We start from the raw sequence: 25,629 nt of genomic DNA, 5'->3' as shown, positions 1-25,629 counted from the left end.
ACCCTTTACCATCATTCTATCTTTATTCACTGTGTCCCATGTGGATCTTCCACCTACTTTAGTCATTCCCACATCCTTCAAAGCCCAAATTATATGCTACCTCTTTTATGAAGCCTTTCCTGATCACTTAGCAGGTCAAATTGATCTCTTGAATCTCTGAGGGTGTTTGGCTGTCCCTTTGTATGTATAGTCTTGTTTGTATTATTGTTGTTATATATATCTCATCTTCCTTAGCCTTGACATAAGTCACTCCTGTCTTTTTATCTTAAATGCCTAATATTGTGCCTTACCTATAATAGTAACAGATATCTAATCAATAAATGAATTGAATTTCCCTTTAGTAGACATGATAATTCTGTCCTTTTCTCTTAGAATAGAAATTACTGTCTAAATTTCATGTATTTTGTATTTAAGTAATTGCCTTATGATTTGAAAAAAAGATTTGATCACCAAGATGCTTTTAACTTCACATTTACATTACATACATATTTTGAAAGGTTTTTAGTAAAATTTGATGATCAAGACTTACATTGCCTTTTTTACCTGCTTTGTTTTTATACAGTTGGAACGTAGTTATCAGCGTTTTACTGCTTTTTATGCTAGTCGCCATAGTGGCAGAAAATTAACTTGGTTGTATCAGCTATCTAAAGGGGAATTGGTAACCAACTGTTTTAAAAACAGATACACTTTGCAGGTAAGAATGAGTTTGTCTTGTGGGAAATGTATCTAACTCAATGAAGATTTACATATATTCAATATGGTCATAGTGAAATTACATATAAGGGACCCTAACCTGAACAATTTGCATAAATACTAAGTGTTTGAGATTCTTTTTATAAAGTGGATTTCAAAATATTTGTTTTCTTTTTCTTATAAATTAGAAATACCACTGAAGAAACTAATCAAAACAATTTTTATGTTAGTTTTGATTATCAAGAATGCATAGAATGAATTTTGGAAATACTCCTTATTATACTAGTCCATCTTAGGTGGCTCTGCTCTAAGAAATAATCTCTAATGTGGTCTTTAGCATGGAATGAATCATTCGTAATGTCACCTCATTGGACATTGCTTTCTCCCAAAGAGATATAGAAGTATCATTCTGACCTAATGCCAAGGATTCCAATGACCATTTCTCAAAATTCTCATCCCTTTTTCCCCCTTAAGTTAAATAAAATCTGAGTGCTTACTTGACTTGATTGTGACCAGAAAAACAGTATATAATTAGCCCTTTTTTCCTCTTATTTTTTAAACCTTTCTTTCCATCTTATAATCGATATTATATATTGGTTCTAAGGCAGAATTGCAATAAGAGTTATGCATTGGAGGTTAAGTGACTTAAATGGGTTTGCGTAGCCAGAAATTGTCTGAGACCACATTTGAACCCAGAACCTTCCATCTCCAGGCCTGTCTCTCCATGGTTGCCCCCTTTAAAAATTATCCTTTCTTGGGGGCAGCTGGGTAGCTCAGTGGAGTGAGAGTCAGGCCTAGAAACAGGAGGTCCTGGGTTCAAATCTGGCCTCAGACACGTCCCAGCTGTGTGACCCTGGGCAAGTCACTTGACCCCCATTGCCTACCCTTACCACTCTTCCACCTATAAGTCAATACACAGAAGTTAAGAGTTTAAAATTAAAAAAAAAAATTATCCTTTCTTTTACAACCTTTTGCTCTCTGATACACTCATTGATCCAAGGGGACAGGTGGCTAAAGGGTACAACTTAAGAGTCCTGGTTAACACCTGAATGTTTCAGTTCTAAGATAGAAGAGCAGCGAGGTCTGGGCATTCTGTGTTATTAAGTAACTCGCCTGGGACCACCAGCTAGAGCGTGTGGAGGGCAGCTTATCCTATGTCTCTTGTTGCAAGTGAAAAGAGAAAGCGTGAAAGGGAAGGACTTTCTGTTCATCTTCGCTACTGTGGCTTTTTCCTATGGTAGATCTTAGCATTGGAGGAATACATTATTTTTAAAGGGTTCATATGAATGAACATTTAGTATGGCAGGAGACTAAGGAGTATTGGGATTTTAACATTGCTCCAGACCTTGGTGAAACCTATGTTAATGGAACCTAATGGGAGCCAGTTTCATCTCTCTAGTGTTTGTGTCAAAAAGCAAATATGAAAATCAGTGGCCATAAAATGCATATCTTTACATTTATCCATGTTTTAGGAAAATAAAATTTAGGATATTTACAATTTGTTATTGAAACATCTAAATAAAGAGAAGACTTATGTCACCAAATTTACATTGTAATGTTTTTATGACATTTACATTCTCTCTTAAATCAATTTGCTTCTGTTTTTATTATTGTGATTTAAAACATTTTTCTAACCTAAACTTCTGATTCAGCACAGAAATTAGTTCTTTGAACTTCTGCTTTATATTTTTTCATGAGTTTAAATTTCTTCCCTTTCTTCTGTTTTGGTGATATTTCAAAGGCATCTACATTCCAGATGGCAATCCTATTACAATACAACACAGAAGATGCCTACACTGTACAGCAGTTAACAGACAGCACTCAAATAAAAATGGTATCGTCTTCGTTTCTCAGTAGCTTTCTATCTGATCCATTCAAAGCGTGCTCCTTTTTCTTTGTTGTCGATTTCATGGGGAAAGTGTGAGCCAGGAGTGGTGGTAGGTGTGCAAAAACCCTGCTCCCATGCTGAGCTGCAGGAGGTGTCAAACCATTTTGAGTCCATACTAAATGTGTGGTACAAAATAAGTGGGCTTCTGGGAGCAGAGGATGCAGAGAGAGGGGCAGAGCAGCTTAAAGCTTCCGTTTTGATCATTATTGGCCTCAGACCAGTGGGTGGCCATTGCACTTCCAGCCTCAGCAAGATGGTAGGAAAAATAGTATTTTCTGTTATAACTTCTGTTTAGCCATTCCCCAATTGAAGGACATTCTCTTGTTTTCCAGTTTTTTTGCCACCACAAAGAGTGCAGCTATAAATATTTTTGTACAAGTCTTTTTCCTTATTATCTCTTTGGGGTATAAATCCAGCAATGGTATGGTTGGATCAAAGGATATGCATTTTTTTAGCGCTCTTTGGGCCTAATTCCAAATTGCCAGCCAGAATGGTTGGACCAGTTCACAACTCCACCAGCAATGCATTAATGTCCCAGTTTTACCACATCCCCTCCCACATTCATTACTCTCCCCTGCTGTCATTTTAGCCAATCTAGGTGTGAGGTGGTGTCTGTAATAACTTCTGGATTTTAAGTAATGCTTCTGAAAATAATATTCACTCCTGTAGACTTTCTCTAAACCACATTGTCTACTATTTTGTTTTTTATATTTAATAAGTTCCCTTTGTGTGTTTATGCCTTGTTTTATACCTGTTTCTTTGTATTTAGGAAAATCAGTCAGTTCTAATAAAGGAAAAGATTTTATTTTTAATTTTGTTTTTAATTTGGCCAGAGTAAAGGTCCTAACCTTGTAGTGTGTTCCCTTCTAGAATTGGATGTCTTTTTTTTATTTTTAAGTAGAACATTTGAACAGATCCTCCCCACTACAATTCTCTATTTAACATATTTAAATAGAGATTTATTTAACATTAACATAATTATTTAACATATTTAAATATTCTCTATTTAAAATAGCAGCCATTATTCCTATTCATGTAACTATATTTTTAATTTCATCAAATATTGTGTGTGTAAAACTTGAATCATGTTAACACCAAATCAAATCATATAATTTAAATGCAGTTTTTATCACTTATATGGTTAGTCAACAAGTATTTATTAGGCACCTAACAGAGTGTTGGACACAAAAGCAAAAGGGGTGCAAAGGAAGGTAAAAGCAGTGAGTGCCCCCAAGGAGCTCACGTGCCAGGGAGGCAGCAGGTGACGTAAATGCCTCGAGGAGAAAGATGTGAGCTGGGCTGGGGGAAGGAGGCCATTGGGGAAAGCCTCTTGTGGAAGGTGGCATTGAGTGAGTCTGGAAGGAAGCCAGGGAAATTAAGGGGAGAAGGAGAGGGAAGAGGCGGGAGAGGCAGCCAGCAAAGACCCAGAGATAAGGGAAAGTGGCACATGGGAGGAACACCAAGTGAATCCAGGCAGCCAGGTTAGAGAACGCTGGGAGCATCAGAAGACTCCAGAGTGGGAGGGGCACGGCCAGGGAAAACCTGAAAGGCCCAGCAGGACTGACCATTCACTCATGTGGGGAACCACAAACTGGACTCAGGGTGCTTCACAAGGGGCGTGTGAGGTGAGGAGGGAGAAAGGGAAGGGAGTCTGTGTGACCCCAGAGATGGAGAAGATGACACACATGAGCTGTCATGGCGAGTCACTCCCAGCACCCTCTAGTGACAGACAGGCCTCTGCTCTGCCCTTGTGGAGGGCACGTCCATATTGAAGTTCCTACACAAAGGAAGTCACAGGGCCAATTTTTTTTTTTTTTAACTACTGAAGTCAAAAGTCCTACTGTGGTGACTTTAGCACTAACCTTAAGGGTTTTTTGAAATTTTGTCTTCTGAGGACCATCCTAACTCTTTGGACGTTGTCGCCATGGTGTTGGGCACCAAGCAATGAATGAGCCAAGCTTTTTCCTTGTTAAGTTGTTATTCTCTGTAAGCCATATTCCCAGTTGCCACGTGAAATTTCCTACTGAAATAAATGTTAGTATTCTTGGTGCCCCAGACCAGTGTTATATTTTTTGTATATCTATGATCAATTTGTCTACTGCCTACAGAAGGCATTCTTTCTCTACTGTTTATTTGAATCTAAACAAGGAGTTGAAGAGTCAGTGACAATAGTTGCTCACACTAGATAGACATTGTAGGATCTCTCTACATTGACACTAACTGTTTTTGTTCATAAACCTATGACCAAAGTTGTCTTCAAAACTTTTTGGAAACAACTCTTAATAGGCTCTAATTATTCATTGTCTCAATCTTAGTTGTTAGACTGTCAGATTTTTATTTGTCTATATTATTCATGTATCCCTTCCACGTCACAAGTTAGCAACCCTGCAGTCTGAAAATTCACATGAAATTTTTGGCCCTCCCTTGGTACCAGAGAAGGAAGTCTGAATTTTTCTTTTTCTTTAATGGAGAATTTATAGTACATATTGTATAATTGGGGTTCTATATAATACATTTGGTCATGAACTATATAGTTTCTAAACTTTTTCTATGTTGCCTGCTGGCTTTTGCATGTCATCTATGGCTTCCACAAAACACTCAAAACATTCCCATTTAGTTTATTCTACCAACCTATAATATATCAGAATCACAATGGAGAATGTCACAATGTGGAAGGGATACCTACAGTTATTTTGGTGTCTCATGTCTGACTACAGTCTTCCAATTTTGCATATTCTTTGATTTTTCTTTCAAAGTAAATGCACTTGAATTAACTAATTTTTTCCCCCTTTGTATTCATAGGATATTTTGGCACAGGTTCTACAGATTTTATTGAAGTCAAAGTTATTGGTACGTCCTTTCGTTTTTTTTAACATTATTAGAGGAAATAATTTTTAAAATGTGTAGTAATTGTTGTCTTCTTATAGGTTTTGGAAGATGAAAATGCAAATGTTGATGAGGTGGAATTGAAGCCAGATACCTTAATAAAATTATTCCTTGGTTATAAAAAGTAAGGAAAATCTAATATAAGTAGATAAAGAATATTGGTAATAGCCTGTTCTTTTCTAAAGTCTTCTAATCTGCACTTTAGAAACCTTGTCATTGAAAGTTATGAATTATTTCTAGACATTTTCCCCCATAAAAAAGAGATCCCAAAGATATGATTGTTCTAGACTAGAAATGAGATCTTTTGGTGAACTCTACTTTTCTTCCCCCCCGCCCCCCTAAGAGAAGTGTTTATTTCTAATTATGGAATGTTTGAAATTTTGCCTTTTTTTTTTCCCTCTCTTACATAACACCTGGAAGATGACCCTTATATACAGTGTCGTGTTAACAGCTCTATAAATGTTGGTATTCTGATTGTGGTAGGAATTAGCAAAACATTCCCACCAGCTCCTGGAATACAGTGCTATAATTGGTTACCATTCTGACCTTGGGCTAGTCTCTTCTGTGCCTCTGCTTCCTCAACTGTAATAGGAGGGGGCTTCTTCAATTCTAAATCCTACAGCTTTTTTAGTGATTCTTTTCATTAAAACTCCTCAAAATAGTTTTACCGCTTGTAATCATTAGGTTACAAAACAAATATATGGAGATATTTTGTCATATCATGAAAAAGTCCTTAATCTAATGCAACATTCCTCTTTCCTAATTTGTGAATGAACACAAATTGGTGGAAGTGTATTGAATTTTGGTAGAGAAAGGAAAATAGCTAGAATATACATATTCTAGTTGTATAAAATATATAGAGTCCCTATAAATAAGCCAGTTGATATACTGTAGTGAATTTATAGAAAATCTAGTTAATTATGCTAACCTGATGCAGAGAAAGTGTTTTTAAAATACTTTACACAGATTTCACATACACATTGATGATTTTGATAATCCTGTAACACCACATTCTCCATGTTGTCCTTATTGAGGCATTTAAGGAGAAGTTAAATGACCACTTGCTATAGGAAGAGAGTTTTTTATTTGAGCACAACTTTATATATTTTGACAAAAAGGGGTATCACATCCAGGAATCATTAGTTTTTCTTGTTTAAATTAGTTGTGTGTTCTTTTTTGGTATATTTGAGTCATAGTTGATCAAAAATATGTTAGATATCAAAAACCTAAAAATATAGCCTTTTTTATCTTAATAATGTTCATTTGATGAACTAAGGTTTCAGTTGTGATACATGAAGATGATTTCCCAGAGCTAGAACACCCCTTCTTTGGCCATTGGTGCCAGAAGATGGTTCATTATCATAGGCAGAATTTCAACACTGGATAAGGAATTAAAATAACAACCCCAAAAAAGTCTTTTCTAGTTCTGGGATTATAATGTTCTCTAATTTTTGGATTTACATTTTTTTCAGTTCTTCCTGTGGTAGGCTTATTCTGAACATTTGAAACCAGTTGGTACCAAGTTCTTGATTTTATTCGAGGCTAGTTTAGCGATCATGATGCTTTTTAATGGTATTCAACTCATTTTTCCAGCAATGCATACCAATTCAGATAGGATATGAAATATGTAGGAATGACGCTTAATGATTTATCTGTCTTACCTACAAAGATCGTCTTTCAGTTAAAATAATAATCATACTTCAGATTGATTTTCATAAAGTGTTGTAAATTAACAAGAATTATTATATGTGTTACCTCATATCAAATCTCTATTTTTATTTGGTTGTTGAATGTGAGCTAGTAACCTGGCTGGGATTGTCCAGATAAACAAAACTTGGATTATTATAATTGCCTTTCTGTTGATGATTTACAAATGAAACTAATAAGAGATATTAAAAGTATAATTTGTACTCTGTCATCTGCCTGGCTTTGATAACTGCTTGAACAGTCACTATTTTATTCTTTAACCCATACCTTCTGTCTTAGAATCAATACTGTGTATTGGCTCCAAGGCAGAAGAGTGGTAAGGGCTAGGCAATGGGGGGTCAAGTGACTTGCCCAGGGTCACACAGCTGGGAAGTATCTGAGGCCAGATTTGAACCCAGGACCTCCTGTCTCTAGGCCTGACTCTCAATCCAGTGAGCCACCCAGCTGCCCCCGAACAGTCATTATTTCTTCCAAAGTACTTATTGAGGCCTAAAGCATTTCTCTTTAAAAATTGCAACGTTAAAACAGTATATTATAGTTTTGATATTTTAAGATGAGAATGATACCCTTCTGCTTACTTTTCTTCATAGTAAGAAATTGAGGGTTAACATCAATGTGCCAATGAAGACAGAACAGAAACAGGAGCAAGAAACCACACACAAAAATATAGAGGAAGATCGGAAACTACTGATTCAGGTAAGTTACTGTTGTGATCCTTGTTTAAATGAGAGTCCATTTCCATATCATAGTCTACAAACTTGACAAATGGGTCATGTTAGCTGCCGCAGCCCTCACTGGGTGAAAGAGAAGAACTTCTGCTTGCTGAGGATGTCCAGCGGGTCCCTGAGCACAGCCTGGCCTTCCTTTTGTTCTGCAGGGATGGGAAACCAACCAGTTCAGCAGATGAGCTGAAAGCTGCCTTCCAAGTGCATCTTTATTAACAGGCATTCAATGCTTTCATTCTCCATGTGACTCCAGTGCTTCCTTTTGTGACTGTTGGTTCATTATGGGAAGAGAGTTTTTTATTTGGGCACAACTTTATATATTTTGACAAAAAGGGGTATCACATCCAGGAATCATTAGTTTTTTTGTTTAGATTAGTTGTATGTTCTTTTTTGGTATATTTGAGTCATAGTTGACCAAAATATTTGTTAGATATCAAAAACCTAATAATATATAACCTTTAATATTAATAATGTTCATTTGATGAATTACAGTTTCAGTTGTGATACATGAAGGTGCTTTTCCAGAGCTAGAACACCCTTTCTTTGGCCATTGGTGCCAGAGATGGTTCTGAATTCTATTGTAAACTTTGTAAAATGAAAAATCAAATGTATAAGTTCAAAAATGTATTGTTTTAGTAAGATTCCAGCCCCTCCCTTTTTTTCTTTTAACAAATTAGTTGGTATTCTAAATGTCCTTCTTTTCCCTACTTGTTCGTATAGGCTGCTATTGTTCGGATTATGAAAATGAGAAAGGTTTTAAAACACCAGCAATTGCTTGGAGAAGTATTAACTCAGTTGTCCTCAAGATTCAAACCTCGGGTCCCAGTAATTAAGGTACAATGACTCCATATAGGGGTGTTTAACTTATTATTAAAGGGAGAAAAAAAAAACGATGGTGAGAATTGGTGGGTTGGAGAAAAGGCAAAGTTGACTTCAATTATAATTATAATACAGCTCATTAATAGCCAGTACAAAATTTGGTTAAAAAAAAAAAAAAACCCTTAATAGATGGCAGGTAGATCCCCTTTACTTTCCAGGTTCTATAGGAGTGGATGACTTTCAGAATTATTTCTCATCAAAGCACCACATGTTGTTTTGTATTTTTTATTTCAGTAAGCTGTTTTGTTTTGTTTTTTTGTTTTTGTTTTTTTTTTATTCTTTCTGTCTCTGGGCTGCTATGTTTCCCCCTAGAAGTGGCATCATAATATTTACCATAAATCACCCTTTGTAAGTCAGCCATGCTCATATCCCAGAAAGTCACTTTGACAGTAAGTTGGTTCAGAAAACCCAGAAGAGACCCTTCCCGGAAGGATGTGGCTTCTTGAAGGGAAAACCCATCGGGCCTCTCCTCAGGTCCCGGGGGAAGGCACAGGTTGAGGAGACGCAGCAGAAAGGACCGGGAGGTGGGGGTGGGGGGCGACCTAAGGAGCCTGGCGGCCTGCAGTCACGGCGCTAAGGAGGCATGTAGAGCCCGGTTTCAGCGCACAAGTAGCTCGACCCGAGTTGACGTTCTTGTGACTTTGGTTCTCTTGGCAGCAGTAGCATGTTTGCCTTTGATTCTTTGATCTTAAATAAATATGTGGATTTTTTTTTCTCCCTCCCTCCTTCCATTTAAAAAATAAACATACAGAAATGCATTGACATTCTCATTGAGAAGGAGTACTTGGAGCGCGTTGATGGTGAAAAGGACACCTACAGTTACTTGGCTTAACCTTTTTAGCAGTTGTCTGACTGTGCGACGCTCAGCAAATAGTCACATAACGGAGAAAATGGAAATAAGAGAACTTGCTGGCAGCCAGGCCGCCGCGGCGCGGACCTCCCCCGTCAAACCCGAGAGCAGACCCCCGGCGGCCCGGCGGCTCAGATCCACATCGGAACTGCTCAGGATCGAAACATTTCAAGGATGTAAATAGGGACACCGACGCCATCTAAGCTAACTAAGAACAGAGGATTTAACCTTCGCCGAGGGTTGCATGCTACTGCATTTAAATCAATACAATGGCTACGATTAGCAGCTGCCTCCGGGCAGCCTCCATGATGTTGGCAGCACTTTGAGGGAGTCTGAACGGACCCATGTAATCTGCTATGAACAACCATTTGTATAGTGTGTTTCATTTTTTAATGTGTGAAAATAAAAACAAATTAAAAGATTTCTGTACAAGTCGAATTTGGTTTGTTGTTTTAAGTTTCACTACTTTCTTATATGTAAATAAAAGGTAAATGATGATGCAAAATTTAACCATCTTATTCTCTTTCCTTCTAGCGTCCTTCTGCTGTCTGAAAAAGGCTGCCTGCCTCCTGTGGACTGAAAGCTTAGTGTTCTGATCCAGGCCACCCTAGTCATGGCTTGATTCAGGTTTCTCTCCTTCCCTGGGCTTCTGCCGTCTATAAATGGGGATAGAGATCGGATTCTCCCAACTAAAGTTATTAATTTGTGCCCAAATAAGTTTAACCAATATCAGATTAGCTCACGTCTCTCCGGACTTCCTGACCTGCCTCCCCTTTCCCAGCCCAGACTTCGTGTTTTAATTTAAAGATCCATCTGCTGTCGTGAGGCGCCGGCCGTCCTCATCCTCCCTCAGCCCCAGGGCCGTGGGGACAGAAAGGGCTCCGACTGGCCATCCAAAAGCTTTCCTCCTGCACCCCCCCCCCCCCAGTCCTGCCGGCCCTGACCTGCGCTGCCTTGCTTAGAAGGGTTCCCTCCTCCGGGGGAGGCACTCGGTGGGCCCTTAAAGCTTTCCTTTTTTAAATTGGACACCCAAACTTGTGCGAGGCAGGGCCCTACGGAGGTCACTTCGATGCGGGCTGAAGGAGGACTGTTTTCCTGCCATTCATGTAGATTCAAAAGTTGACCACCCTTCTAGGGTTTGCAAAGGCTCGTTTTCTCAATATTCAGTCATCTAAGATGAACGAGCTTTTAGGAATAACACAAAAAAAGCTGATTTAAGAATTTCCCTGACAGAGGGTGAATTCCCAAAGATAAGAAATGTTCATTCAGTCATCAGGTTTGTGCTAGAGTAAAGTAGAAGCAAGAGCAACCCAAACACAACACACTCCTTTGGCCAAGGGAGTCATTCTAATGAAAATTAATGACGTTATTCCAAGTGATTTATAAAAAAAAAATCCTTAAACTACAATTCAGAACTTTCACCACTTGGATGTCATTTTAGGCCAGCCTCAGCCATAAGACAGGGATATTTGTGTTGCCTCCTTCATAGATTTGTGGAAGGAATGTGAAACTCCATTGCTTTTAAGGACTAAAAACACAAGCCATGATTATATCCTTTATGGGAAATTCTCCATCCTTCGGTCGTCTCGCCCTCCTAGGCAGATGCTGAACCACGACCAGCCCCCCAAGCTCATTCTGCTGCCTGATTATCCTTAAAGAGAAACACAGCAGAGGATAGATAACCTTATCCCCACCCTAAAAAGTCCTTTTTGCTAAGGGAACAAAGCAGATCCTTACTTGTGGTGAGGCAAAGCTGCAAGATCATTCCGAACTCCTAACGTAGACCCAGAAATGGCTCTTAGTCATTCTAGTTCATGGATCAGTGTTGGAGGGCCGTCTGGCTTTTTAAATTTTCCCCCTTTCCAATGAAAGATGGACAATGAGGCAGCAGAAAGGACACTCTTTAGGGCCCTCTTTAGGGCCCGTTCTGTCATCTATAAGACGGATCTCACTCACGGCATGTGTGTTTGGATAATGCCCCTCCCTCACGCCTGAGCTTTATCCTTTTGAAACCAAGAACCACTTTCAGACTTTGTCCTTCATCAATCACTATTGGCTACTTTTGTTACAAGTGTATTCGTGATCCTCCCCGACAGGATCCCTGGCACAGACTCCCCTTCTGAGTTGATTGGAAGGCAGTATTGACCCTTTTTTGAAGTTTAAAAGTCCAAGTTCTATTAAGCCAGCTGAATTTCATCGCTATTCCTATAGACACCTGGTCCTCTTATCTACCTGTTGAATTTCTATCCATCCCTTCAGAATTCCCAGGACCATTTAGTGAATTCCCTCAAGGAAATGGCTTTCATCAAGTGCTTCCTAGTAGGGTGATGTGAGCTCCGTGTCTGTATTCCAGTTTCTTGAAGTACGTTTGCAGCTGTGAATTCATTGGAGAATAAAAGAAAGCTTGTCTTGTATCTTCATACCACAATGATTTAACATAGCAAAAAAGGGAAAGTTTCTTCTACATTATTTGTGAATTCCCATAAACATCACAGCTTTCCACATAATTGAGGCATTTTCTTTTTATATATTTAAAGCAAGCACACCAAAAAAGAAGTTTTATTCAGTGAGAAAACCAAACAAGGGTGCTCACAAGTAGATCTTGACAGACCTAAACTATAAAAGGTGAGCTCAATAATTTCATTACTATCACAATTGCATTTTGAATAGATTTATTATATAATATCTAAACAAATATTTATTTCTCTTCAGCGGAGAGGAAACAAAAGAGGACCAAGGAGCATCCCAAGGTGACGACTACCCAAAAGGTTCCCAAATCTATAGTCACCCTGCTTGGCACCAACAAGTTATTATGGAGTGAATCTATCCCTAATCAGGAAAATAAGTCTGAAGGGAAGAAGTTTGGATTAAAAAACTACAAAGGTAAAAGAATTCAGAGTTTGATGATCTAAATCATGTTACGGGGTGGGTGCGGTCAGGGAGGCGAAGCTCTTCCATGATTGGGGAGGCTGCAGCACCCCCTCTCTAAGTGACACCAAACTGAAGAGAATCCCATTTGCCTGAACTTGCAAAAAACGAATCTGGTTGTTTGTAGACCCATTTGACTTAGTCTTACTTTGGCCTCCTAAACATACTGAGAACTTGGCTCGGCCGCAGCTCCTCTTGGTGGCCCTTCACCCTGCTGGGGGTTGAGTGATGGGCATAAAAGCAGGAGGTGAAGTCTGGGTTGCCTCCTTTTCTCAGTCTTCCCAGAGCCTGCGGACATTCTGCTGAGGTTTCCTTTTTGAACAGCAACTAGAGGATTCCCAGACATTGGTCCGTCTGTCTCATCTCCTTGAATTTTAGTTTAAAATTTGTTTCTCTGCCCGAGTTTCAGAGATCCTGTACTGAAACTTATTTTCTGGCTTAGAGAGCAACGGATACAGATTTAAATTTAGCTGAGTAATATGATAGCAGTTTGCCATGTAAAATTCCTACGTTGGCAACCCAAAATCCCCGGGTTGTTTTTTCTGCCATCGGAGTTGTATAAATTGGCTTTTGTGGGGGAACTTTATTGAATATCCCCAAAGGGAAGCCTTTATCACTTTTTTATTGTTGTCTGACAAGAGTAGGTCACAACAGGATGTGTGTGACTCTCCAGACCAGGCTCGTCCCTGAGGAAGTGATGAGCCCCAAATGAGCACTAGATCACACACGGGGAGCTCCCTAAGTGGCTGCTGTGAAGGAGCACCAAGCCCCGCCCCCGCCCAACAGGGATAGACAGGAATAGAGGTGGCCCTGCGGCTCTGCTCTGGGCTGCCTGTGCGTGTAGACGGGGAGCCCCCGGAATCCCCAGGTATGAGCAGAAGTGCTTCCTCAGCTGCTGGGGAGAGGAGGACAAGTTGGCTCTTCATTGAACACAGTAAAGGAATGACTATGCTGGAATGATTCAACTAGAAAACTGACATGGGGGAAGCTTGAGCGGCCTTGATGCATGCTGGGCTTCTCCACCGCTTTATTCAGTGCACAGACACAGCAGGGGCACGAGGAGAGGCGAGAGCTCAGCTCGCGCTAACAGGACAAGCCCAGCATCAAAGTGTAAGAAGAGCAGGGGTCAAAGCAGACGGGAGGTCCTGGGTTCAGATCCGGCCTCAGACACGTCCTAGCCGTGTGACTGTGGGGAAGTTACTCCTTAAGCCTGGTTGTCCCATCTTTACCACTTGGAGCCTTGGAAGCAATACTTGGTATCAGTTGTAAAAGCAGCCAGTAAAGGGTTTACAAAACACAACCCAGGGTGGAGTGGATTTGATCCTGGAGGGAATAAGGAGCCATTGGAGTTTATGGAGGGGAAGCAGTGACCGGGGGAAAAGGGTCATTTTGGAACCTGCATGGAAGATGGCCCAGAGAAGGACGGAACCTTCAGGTGATTGTGGTGGTCCAGGTGTGAGGCGACGGCAGGGCTCTATAAAGGAGTAAAATGGGCGCCTGTTAAGTTGCCAGCCTAGTGGATGGGATAATGTGTTGGCCTCGCCAGTGAAAGGGAACATGGGAAGAGAAAGAGGGAGGAGAGGGCATGGCCAGGGGAGGAGGAAAGAAGAGAGCCCAGGACAGAACAGAGAAAAGGCCCCTGGACTTTGGCATCTTAAGGAATCCCTGGTAACTTTTGAGAAAGGAGTTTTCGTGAAATTTCTGCATTGTCCCACCAATCCATTTTGTGTCATTGGGTGCTTTCCGTTGTCCACACAATAGTGTTTGCTGAGGGCGGGTGGTCAAAGCCAAAATCAGGCAGCACATTCTACTTGGTTCTGCAATAACTTGGAAAACAAAGAGAAGTTCAAGTATCCTTTATTCAAGGTTGAAAAATGTACCACACTGCATTATTGCAAAAGTTCACTGGTACAAAACACTTTGCAGCTGGTGAGAAGGCAATAAAAAGTTGATTTTTAAACTCATTACTATAAATTACTCTTACAGTACTTTGCAAATTCAGAATTTCAAATTGCATTTTATTTGTCTAAAATTGCCCACAGTACTAGAAATTCCTGAAAATAAGGCAGCTGTTTTAAAGAGGAGGTAGCTGATGATATCAAGGGATTTCCATTTCTCTTTCAATGCCCACATACTTCAGGGCATCAGCCTGGCTATATCTGAAACAGAATTAGAAAAGAATTATCTTCTTGCCCATATGATAACCACCTTATAAAGTTAATTCACTGTAGAGGAGTAAGAAAACACAACAAAGCCACATTTGCATATATTAGTAGGAGGCAAGAACCCTGTAGCACCAGCAATATTTCTAGAAATTGATGTGGGGGCTGGGCTTGGGAAAAGGAAAGTGAGGGAAAGAACCCTGGATCAGGACAGGCTGCTGAAAGCCTTAACAAATTTCATCAATACCACAGCATCACTGCTTCTGAAATCAGAAATGCCACAAAGAACACGAACCCGTCTACATTCCTGACTAATATACAGAATTGTCAACATGCATACATTTGTACATTTTCTTAGCTTTTAGAATAATACAAAAAAGACTTCATCTGTATAGGTCTTCCTTACCCCGGGTGTTTGGTTCCTATTCACCTCAATCTTCAAAAACATGAACAATTAGACTTTTCTTGTGGGAATATTATATAAATATATAAAATAAAATACAACCTGCATGTTTTGTTATACAAAAGACACTGCTCACACGTCAGTGTGTCTACCAGGGTTTCAAAAATGCAATGTTGGCTAAGCAGTCATGGATAATTTCTTCCAAGCACCCCCAAAACAGAACATGAAGAAATAAAGAAAGCTCAGGGTCTCATTAGAAAAAACTCAATGCTCACACTAGAAATATGCATTTTACCAACCTGTAGTCAAAAAACAGCTCTTCACCAGTCTGGATGGCTCTCTTAGCAAAAATACCTATCCTGTGATCACCGTTAACCATCATAACTGGAAAAAGACACACAGACCCACGTCAGCGAGCAGTTAGTATGGGGATAGCACAGCCACAGGAAGGTTAATATGACTTTAATATACATTAGACATTTGACTGACAGCTATTATTCCTGGGCATATAAAGAGGGCTCTGCAGTCAAGCTAACTTGTAGCATTTAATTTCATTGGTACTCACTTACCTTTTGCATAGCAGTTGGGATTTACTGAATGATTTGCAAAACGAATTTTGTTACCCTTACGAGTTGCATCCACCACAAAATCTAGAAAAAGATAAAGCAAGTTTTCTTCAATCATTTTAAATACACAAATGAGAACCATGCTACTTCTTGACAAAAATTTCAGGCTTATGTGCTTAAAATGCCTGCATTTTTTTTTTTCTGAATTCAGAAAAATGGGTAAAGCACCAAGCCAGGAAGACCTAAGTTCAAATCCAGCCTAGGAAACTTAACCTCCTTTTTCCTCAGTTTGTTTTCTTAACTCTAAAATAATCATGTCTCCATCATTCATTCATTGTGAGGATCATATGAATGATATTCTTTCCTTCTCTACAGCTTTAATTGCAAACAGTGGAGTCAGGCTTGTGCCATTGGTTAGTAGGCATCTATGAGCCACCCTACTTTTTAGACCTTTCTTCCATTGCTCATATCCCACCTTCATTTCTGTATTTATTAGTATTTTTTCGTGATCAAGCACCTCAGACTGATAAGCTATTGCTTGCTTCAGCCATGAAGAGGCCTGAACTTTTAATATGACAATATAACAAATTTAGTAGTGTCTGTCTTTTCTTTAGTAGTGACTGCCTTTCTTCCTGGCTGGAGATGGTGAGCAAGACTCTCACCATCTCCAGGACTTCATGATCATGACTTGTATCAAGTCCCACCTAGTCCCTAGTCCCGTACCCACCCAACAGTATTGAAAATCCAGCATAAGGATTATATACGTGGTCATCATGGCAACTAAACATACCGTTATTCAAGTTGAAGAGAAAGCTGCACATGTATTTATCATAAACTTTTCCTCTTCTGTCAGCTTCATCCTGAGAAATGATCTAAAAGGAGAAAAAGGCCACCTGAGTCCTTTTCAGCAATGTGCAAGCTGCCCTTCCCTGGTGACACTGGGTGGGTGAGCTTCATCACAATTTTCCCTTATTGTCTTTGCTACAATGGTGGCAGCTTTCCCCTGGACACTGAATTTAAACAAGGGCACCTTTTGGTCTTAGATGGCACTGTATGAACACTGGTAGTTCCATCACTAAATGCATTCCACAAGCATTTAGATGCCTAAAAATAACCTACAGGAACAGTATGGATGGACAATGCCATTTCATCTATGCCCATTAACTTGCCTTACCTCACCACAGTATTCAGAGATGAATTCATTCTTTTGCACAGGATCCTTGATGAAAATTCCCCAACCTGCCACATCAGATGGTGCCAGCAGTAAATGCTAAAGAAAAAAAAAAAACAGAGCCTATAATCAAAATTACAAGGAAAGCTCAAATGCCTCAAGGATAGAATAATTACTCTCAAGATCAGAGAGTAAGAGATAGATGCTCAAGTTGGTTAACAACAATTTGGAAGACAGCATTAATTAATGGGTACACAGTCACACCTTTGTGTGAATCTACTAATGGAGAAGAGGTCCTGCCAAGCTCAACTGATCCATCCACTCTGAAGCAAGAATGCTAAATATTGGGCAAGGGCCCAAGAGATAACCTCCAAACTGCCACAAGGTGTGGGGACTTACCCATCTCAAAACCACCATTTTTATACCTAAATACAGAAAAAGGATACCATGTCACTTGGACATTGCTCTTCTATGTAATGAAGGGCCCACACTTGCTACTTCTCAATAAGCAACACTGACTTCAACTATGACCTTAACTTCCCTCTGTTATAGCTTGGTAAGTCCAACAGTGGCAATAAAAACTGATACTAATAAAGGTAAAGTGAATGTAGAATTAAATGAAAAGGTCCCTTCTCCCCCCCCCGCTCACCCCCCCAAAAATACCCTAACTACAGAAATGATGAGACAATGTAATTTAACGGGATGCATTTAAAATACTGCCTGGCGGAAAAAAAAATGTCTTTAATTCCTTGTAGTATGTGGTAGCTACTCCAAGCATGCTACTGAAATTTTCCCCTTCTGCCCAAATCTAGTCATCCGCCTCAAATATTCATGACTAAGTCAAGTTACTGTTACATATGAACAACTTTTGCCCCAAATCAGGAATTTTAAATTTGACAGTCATGTGGAACAGATGAGCTACTTTAGTTCTCCCCAAAAAAAGTTTTTTTAAGTTCACTGACTCCAGATGAAAAGCTTTTGTCCTAAATTAATTCAATGTGACTAAAAACCATATCAGCTTCCCTTCCTATTTTTACATTTTCTGATTATTGTATCACAGGTCCCCCGGTTTGTAAATTCTTCTGCAGTAGCCCCAGATATTGAATCAATTAAATTTGCTCCTCCATGTTACTCCAATTAATGATTCCAAGGGCTCTGCTTCTATTTCATAAAATCTAGCTTTTGGCCTAGAATTTCTTCTCTGTTTGAATTCTGGTGGGTCTCCCCTACCAAATCCTCCAGTGAAGTTGCCTGAAACTCACAGCTGGATGACTTGAGAAGCCAATTCCCTAAAAAAAACTATTTGGATTTCAGCAGGCTGAGCTTCTCATACCTATTTCCTAATAACCCCTTGTGTGTTTCTATGCCTTTGTACATGACTTTTCTGCACCTTCAAAAAAGAACAAAACAACAAACCTGAAATAATAACCTGCTGTAAATTTCTTTCAGGTTCTCTCCCATGAAATCCACCATTCACACAGCAAGTCTTCCTTTACTTCCATCATACCCAGAACACTCTATTCTGCCTTTCTAACCAGAGTTACATAAGACTAGATACACAGTACTGAAAACAAAAACCCAATTAATAATTCCCACCAGCTATTTTAATGTCTCTTCCCTTTGTGGCTTAACAACTTGAGCAATAACCACACTTAGCAAGTGCTTAAATAATAAGGTGCTTGATTGATTGTCAGTAATCTGACAGTTTGATAAATTAAATCAATGAAATTAAACATGTGAGAAAGAGCTAAAGGTACAAGGAAGTGTGAGCAAGTAAAAAAAAATCTAAATTCATGAATTTATAAATAACAAGAAAAGCTTGGGGTTGAACATACATGGCCACAGGAAATGTGACATGCCCAAAGCATAACCACTTTAGACTAAAGCAGCCAAGATGAGTATAAACTAAATGGCCAGCTCTGTCACAAACCTTAAAACCAGTTCAAAGCCTTCACCAGAACAGCACTGAGTAGTTAATTAAGCTTTCAGTGTTATTCAGCAATTCCAACATAAATAGCAATAATGCAATAATAAAGCAATAATGGCTCAGAAATTCACAAATGTAAACTGATAGGACAGAATGATGGTGAACTGTCATCCTCAAACCAGAAAGTCCATATGCTATACAAACTGAATTCCTCTTTCTAAAAACTAAAAGTGCAAAATGGCAGTTATTTACTTGAAAATCCTTTTGCTCCACAATTCTATACATTTCTAGAAAACTGCCAGTAACACTACCTACATGTAGTTAAGACCAGCCACGTGCTAGGAAGGCCTAGGATATGGCCGCTCTTTGGAGTATGGTACTTTTTGCACACAGAAGTGACCTGTTCTCAAATATCCTAAAGATTCAAACAGAAGTAGAAGGACAGCCAATGAAATAAAGGAGTGCTGAGCAGCAGCATCCCTGATGCAGGGCTTCCCCCACCTACCTTTTTGGATCCTCTCTGTATGCTACAGTTCTTGCAGGACACGTTTTTGCTGTCCCAGTGATCAGCAGCCCCACATGTGAGACAGAGGTCTGGATCACACTCACGCACAGCCAGATAGCACGGGCACTGTTTAGTGTTGCATTGTGCTTTACAGCGGCACCCAGGGAATCGGTTTTGGCCTTCGGAAAGGGCAGGAGAGAGAGACATTAATACACAAAGAAGAATTAGTTCTCTTTCAATGTCTCCATAGACATTTATTTCTTTATTAGGAAATACTTATGTATGTGGCTCCACAAAATGTTTCTATTAATTCCTTGCCCTAGAAGAATACATTTTAAAATTCTAAAGACAAATAAAATGTCTTTAACAATCACATTTGAATATTTAATTATCTTGTGTTTTGTTTTGTTTTTTCCTGGGTGCCTCTAACACTATACCAGCTGTATTATGATCTGTTTTAAATGGTTAAGGGAGAGGGAAAAAAAAAAAAAAGAAAGGCCCCTTCTTTCAAGACAGGTTTGCCCAGCATGCAAAATAGCTTTAGAAGCTCAATGTTCCTTAAGTGAGATTTTCCTGAAGATGACCTCATGAGTAAATAAAAAAAGCATAAAAATGCATACTTTTATTAAAAATTAGCACTCAATAAATACTTGTTGAATGAATGCTTCAGAATCTCTTACTAAAAAAAAAAAAAAAACCTTTTTGATGCTCATCCTATTACAATGGGCATGACAGTGCACAAGGATAACAAATACTTACATTCTGAGCTACACTGACAAAACTTCTCACAAAAGTTTTGAGCAATCACGCATGGGCAAGAACTGTCACAAGGCTGACGTGGATGATCACAGGGTTGATAGTTGTAAACATGGTTAGAGGAGCCATCTGAATAAAGATATTAGTATGAAAAGCAATTGAGCCAGGGAACTGCAAAACTATTATGTATAATTATCAAGTGGAAATCTCTATCCTCTGCAGCTTAGCTGGATTTTCTTTACTGTATTTTACAATGTTACACGTATTCCTGTTTACAAAGTGATGGCAAAAATTAGGAAATGTTAATATTTCCCAACCCCCATGAACTCAGAAGCATTAATTGTCCACCACATCTCAGCCATTTTTCCAAAGTAATTTCCCTTTAACACAGACACTGCTTCTCTCTATCCCATTAGTTTAGATTATGGGAAATACAGTAGGGTAATAGCTAAAGGATTGATTAGAAGTCTGGCTCCCTTTTTGTTTTCTTTAATAAACAATATCTAAACCCTGCATAGTGTGGCTAATCAGTTATATGTCAGTTCGTTGTGGCACAACAGACTCCCCATGATGAGGCCCTAAAAACAATTAAAAACCAAAGTAGTAGAAATGCTTAAAGAATAAAAGTTAAATGGAAAGATGCTAACCCTTTTTCAGTTGTATCTTTCTGCAATGTGCAGCCCACAACCTGCAAAAACACAAAAAAAAAAAAACAACACAAACACGAGAAAGTTGACAGGCGACTCCTCCTTTGCTGGAGCTGGGGAGTTACAGTTATAACTACAAACCCAACAAAAAATTACAGAAATGTAAATGTCTGTGTGTGGCCAGAACACCAAGACTTGGATGAAATTAGTGTTCCTAGAAGACTCATCTACGTCCTGGGATCATTGTGCTATCTGAGCAGAACAACTCTAAGACAAGCTGACCACTGAAAGCATTTAGCAAAAAAAATCAAACCCACATTCCAATGTATAGCATGGAGGGGGAAACCCAACAGATCACTTCCTGCACACTATAACAACCAGTAACAGTCCGAGCTCCCCCAGTTTCCACTGGGCTGGCTATTCACCTAGCTTGATCATCTCTGCTCACTGTGGCTCTGGACCATGATCTGCTATGTGGCACATCCTCCCATCTCCATTCACTGTTAATCATCACAGTAACCTACTACATGATGAGGACCCTCTCCAAAAATCTTCTCACATCTGCTTCGGGTTCAATTCCTGCTGGCAAAAGCTTATGAATTCAAATTCTTGAGTACTGAATTTGTGGGCCCTATATATTGTGGGGTGGAGTGGGGGAATCAAAACAAACCAGTATACACATAGTATAGAAGGAGCCAATTGCTCCTTCTGATTAAGCTCTTGGGGAAGGGGGAGGATCATGCAGATATCCTGGGTTAAGCCATTTTTCATGATAGCCATATAAAATCATGCTGAGAATTTTCATCCATTTTTCACCACATATCACCCACATGGCCTCTTTCTTAAGTTTAAGCCAATTAAAGCAAGAGAAATCAGTACCATTATTTGCCAGTAGTAATTGTCATGGAGGGAAAGAAATTCAAAGTCCTCATATTAAAAAAAAAAAAAATCGAGCTTAACCTCATTAAGGAACACTAGTGTGACTAGGACTGACATATATACATCATGGATAAGTCTTCTCATATACACTAAAGTTATTAACTGCCTTAAACACATAAATAACAGTACTAAGTAGGAAAGCTGAACTCAAATTTTTTTCATTTTGAAAAAAAAGTATGGCAATAACTTATCACCCATCTCAATGTACTATTTTGTTTACAAAAAGTTCAATGAGAAACTGTCATTTATCACACTTCTCTATGCTAAATCTGACAGTCTGCTATCTTTCGTAAAAATAATTAGTTTGTCTTAAAATACAGTACAGTATGCTGAGTAGGAACAAAAACCACTCAGGACCTCCCACAGCAGCTGGTGGTACTGGATCTATTTCCTATGGTTTGTATATTCAGGTTTTTAAACTACTGTGCAGCACACTTACCGGTGTTTCCTTTTTTTCTTTCTTGGAGGTGTATCAACATCCTCAGCAGGAACTGGAGCTATAATACTAGATTCCTTTACTCTAAACTCATAGACCTGGCAAGAGATAACAGTTATGTGCCATGAAGCAAGACTCACTTAGGCACTTTGTTCCTGGGGTGGCTGTGATACTATCACAGCCACATCAGGGCTCTAAAATTTGACACACATAAATCCTCCACATGTATAGCTTTCAGTTTCCTGCCTCCTAACTTTTAAGAATACAATAACCACCTATCTAAAGTTATTTTTCAGGACTCAAAAAAAGATCTGAGAATAATCAAGGTGAAAAGTAAATACCCTTTTAGGAAACTGTACATTTAGCCCTTCTTATTAAGGATTTTCAAATGATGTTCTTACCTGTCTACATGTTTTGGTCCCAATCAACCTAGCAATGGCACAAAAATTATCATAGTAAGTGCCAATAAGAACTCTGAACATTGAGGCTTCAGCACCACTCCATTCCACATTCTCAGGAGGTTCAATATTTGGCTTCATTTTTATTGGTGTTTGACACCTGGAGTTTGCCTCTGCAAAAACCAAGATCAAATTAATTTAAGTCATTTTATTAGTAGTACAGTGGGATAAAAATTATTCTAAGGGTAAATAAAGCAATGTGTTTCTCTCCCCATCAGAAACACTGTAAGATTGAATTTCTGACTTTTCTTAGGGTATCTAAGAAGCCTATTCAACCTTCTCAAACAAAGGTAAATGGAACCAGTTTTTAGCTTTCAGGTGAAATGGAGTAACCAAAAGGACAACCAAAACTGAAAAGCTCTATCAGATCTGACTAGATCTAGCCTTTTTGATATCTCCCATCAAACTATTTGCCAGATTCATGAAACTGCACCGAAATGGATTAATATTAATTTAAAAGATTCTAGAAAGTAGAGAAAGGGGGGGGAAAAGAGCTAGATCCACAAACTAGATCAAGCTCTAAAAACATAAGAACTAAGATGCAAACCTTAAGTCCCTTCAAGTTATCTGGTCTCTATTGTGTCAAAAGATACCACGGTGTTAGTCACCAGTTATGTAAGTTCTAAAGTTCTTAATGCAAAACTCTTAAATTTTTTAAAGCAAGTGCTCTATCTTACCAGAAGAGCTGGAAGTTTCATCTTTTTTTTCTTCCTCCTCTTTATCATTATTTTCTCCCCCTGTTTCAGTCCCAGCTTCCCTATCACTGTCCGTATCCTTTGATTCCAGCACATTAATAGTTGGTGTGCTGGGTCTACTGCTGTTATTTGGAAGCCTTCCTCTTCGACGGCCTCCTGGGCGCTTAGGTGGGGTCTTGATTCGCTCTGCAGTGAGAGCAGCAGCAAACTCTTTTGCCCCTTCCTGAAAAAAAGAAAATCATCTTTAACATATGCTTCTCAAACGTCTCTCAATTTGAAAAAAGGAAAAATAAAAGCTGGTCAAAAAATGAAGGAAGCTTCTGGTTCGTGACCTGAACCTGGGACCCTGAGACCCTGGTGAGACTGCTCTTAAATCTCTCTTAGAACTACACGTGGTGAGTGAAGAAGGCTGACTCCTTTAACTTCCTAGGAGGTACCAGCCTCCGTGAGGCTCCCTTGATTGGGAGAAGCCCTTGTGGCTAAAACCTTTGTCAATTGACTTTTAGGCTCTGGCTGGGCCTCTGGAGCCCTGCCGGAGTAAAACCCAGACTTCAATACAAATCTCTTATTCTACCCTCTTCTCACCTCTCTACTTCCACTCTCTCCTATATTTTGTAAATAAATTTCCATAAAAGTCATTTTGACTGGAGGTTATTCTTAATTGGAGATTGATGATTATTCAATCTCCTGTGGACCAACTTTTTAATATTTACCCAATAAAAGCCCCTTTTCCCCCTCCTTTCTACAACTGCATACAGAATGTTTTGGGGAACTTCTTTCCAAAATTTTCAGACTATAATAAGGGCATGATCCCTGTCATTAATACCAAGAAGAGATTAAGGAAATTGCACAAATTAAAATACGATGTCCATCTATGGAGGAGAGAGGTAACAAAAAGGAATTTCTGTAAGCCACAATGAATTTAGAACCTTCAATTAAAGGTAAAATAGCTTGATGAAATGATAAATCCTATGGTAAGGGGGCAGCTGGGTGGCTCGGTGGAGTGAGAGCCAGGCCAGGGAGGTCCTGGTTTCAAATCTGGCTTGAGTCACTTCCTAGCTGTGTGACCACTTAATAACCCCCATTGCCTAGCCCTTACCACTTTCTGCTTTGGAACCAATACGGAGTATTGATTCCAAGAATGAAGGAAAGGGTTATTAACAAAAAAATTCTTCAGGGATAGAAATAAGTGCCTTAATTTAAGTTTTATAATTTTGATTCTCATATATAAATGTCTGCCTTTAGTACAAATTCAGAACACGTACCAGATGGATTATAAAACAACTAAGCATATGTTCATCTTGTTTTCCTTGTGCCTATTTATTCCGTAGGCCCCAAAGCACTATGAGTATAACCAGGGAATTAGGGATAAGTTTGGGGGACTAATAAAACTTGAAACAGAGACCAAGTACAGAATTTTGGAATTCTCAGTTTTCAGGTGAGTCATTTGTACCCAAGTACTTGTGTTAGATTCCTGTAAAGGATACAAAAAAGGCCCTTCCCCCAAGGAGCTTATAGTCTTTAGGGGAGAACAGATTTCCACATATGAAACAGAAAATAATACAATTTAAAAAAGTATTAAGGATGGATGATCAATAAAGGCTTCAGTATCCTATCCATGTTAGGACACTGTTCAAGATGGCAGAGAGATTCTGATCTTATAGAACTCTACCAAAGTCCAATAATTTCTGGACAATAAAACAACAAATCTTACCAAATGCTGGTAACAGTGTGGTCCACAAGGTTTATTATCTAGTGCTGTTTCTGTGTTCTTCCGCTTATAAGTGTTGGGTGTTGCATGGAATGCTGTGAAAGAAATAAAACCATAAACTATCCAGATGCATGTTTGGGAACAAAGTCGTTACTTAGTTATCAATGTCTCTCTAGAGCGTGTGACTAGAAAACAGTAGTTGTTAATTCTATGTTATATAATAAATTTTCTCTTTTAGTCCATAAAGAGAATAATCAAATTTCAGGTTGGTAAGTATTCTCTATCAGTCTCTTCCAGAAAAGGCAACTGAAAGTTCTAAGATGATTAGTGATTTTTTTTTCCCCCGGAAGGTGAAGTTGATTCATTCTTCAAGCCATGATTATAAACATTTATTTAAAGAGAGTCCTTAATATCCTCCCTAACACTCATAATCACCCACATCAGCAAGAAGGTCTATAATACTGGGGAATTGGGGGTGGGTGGCACGCAGAATTGGCACAGAAAGGCAAGTACTGCTAAATGGAAGCTTGCCAAAGAACAAGAAGTCTGGGTCACAAGTGACAAAACTCTAGTATCTAAAACTTTATGTTGACAGGTCTATTGCTGGAGAAAGAGATATATGTTGCCTATAAACATCTCAGATTGCCCAAATAATATGGTTTGTGTAAAAAAGTACAACTTGTGGTATATGAAATTT

At 39.1% G+C, this 25,629-nt stretch overlaps 2 protein-coding genes across 2 annotated transcripts in view; one reads left to right on the top strand and one right to left on the bottom strand.

Annotated features, from left to right (window-relative positions):
- The window catches only part of CUL1 (cullin 1), a 110,083-nt gene extending 100,017 nt beyond the window's left edge, over positions 1 to 10,066 (top strand). The window contains exons 16-22 of the mRNA XM_044678803.1: positions 563 to 694; positions 2,435 to 2,527; positions 5,384 to 5,431; positions 5,509 to 5,591; positions 7,765 to 7,870; positions 8,620 to 8,733; positions 9,530 to 10,066. Coding sequence (XP_044534738.1) covers positions 563 to 694; positions 2,435 to 2,527; positions 5,384 to 5,431; positions 5,509 to 5,591; positions 7,765 to 7,870; positions 8,620 to 8,733; positions 9,530 to 9,610 — 657 coding nt within the window. The 3' untranslated portion in view covers positions 9,611 to 10,066. The remainder of the gene's footprint in view (positions 1 to 562; positions 695 to 2,434; positions 2,528 to 5,383; positions 5,432 to 5,508; positions 5,592 to 7,764; positions 7,871 to 8,619; positions 8,734 to 9,529) is intronic.
- A 4,489-nt stretch (positions 10,067 to 14,555) lies between these two features.
- The window catches only part of EZH2 (enhancer of zeste 2 polycomb repressive complex 2 subunit), a 113,828-nt gene continuing 102,754 nt past the window's right edge, over positions 14,556 to 25,629 (bottom strand). The window contains exons 11-22 of the mRNA XM_044678381.1: positions 24,936 to 25,027; positions 23,204 to 23,444; positions 22,470 to 22,639; positions 22,072 to 22,166; positions 20,694 to 20,734; positions 20,050 to 20,175; positions 19,291 to 19,469; positions 16,862 to 16,957; positions 16,478 to 16,559; positions 15,691 to 15,771; positions 15,421 to 15,505; positions 14,556 to 14,715 (exon numbers count right to left, since the gene is read on the bottom strand). Of these exons, the coding sequence (XP_044534316.1) occupies positions 14,655 to 14,715; positions 15,421 to 15,505; positions 15,691 to 15,771; positions 16,478 to 16,559; positions 16,862 to 16,957; positions 19,291 to 19,469; positions 20,050 to 20,175; positions 20,694 to 20,734; positions 22,072 to 22,166; positions 22,470 to 22,639; positions 23,204 to 23,444; positions 24,936 to 25,027 (1,349 nt within the window). The 3' untranslated portion in view covers positions 14,556 to 14,654. The remainder of the gene's footprint in view (positions 14,716 to 15,420; positions 15,506 to 15,690; positions 15,772 to 16,477; positions 16,560 to 16,861; positions 16,958 to 19,290; positions 19,470 to 20,049; positions 20,176 to 20,693; positions 20,735 to 22,071; positions 22,167 to 22,469; positions 22,640 to 23,203; positions 23,445 to 24,935; positions 25,028 to 25,629) is intronic.

This window comes from Gracilinanus agilis, chromosome 5 (genome assembly GCF_016433145.1).
Source record: "Gracilinanus agilis isolate LMUSP501 chromosome 5, AgileGrace, whole genome shotgun sequence".
Classification (NCBI taxonomy): domain Eukaryota; kingdom Metazoa; phylum Chordata; class Mammalia; order Didelphimorphia; family Didelphidae; genus Gracilinanus; species Gracilinanus agilis.
The sequence above is the reverse complement of the archived record's forward strand: the minus strand, read 5'-3'. Positions and strand labels throughout refer to the sequence as shown.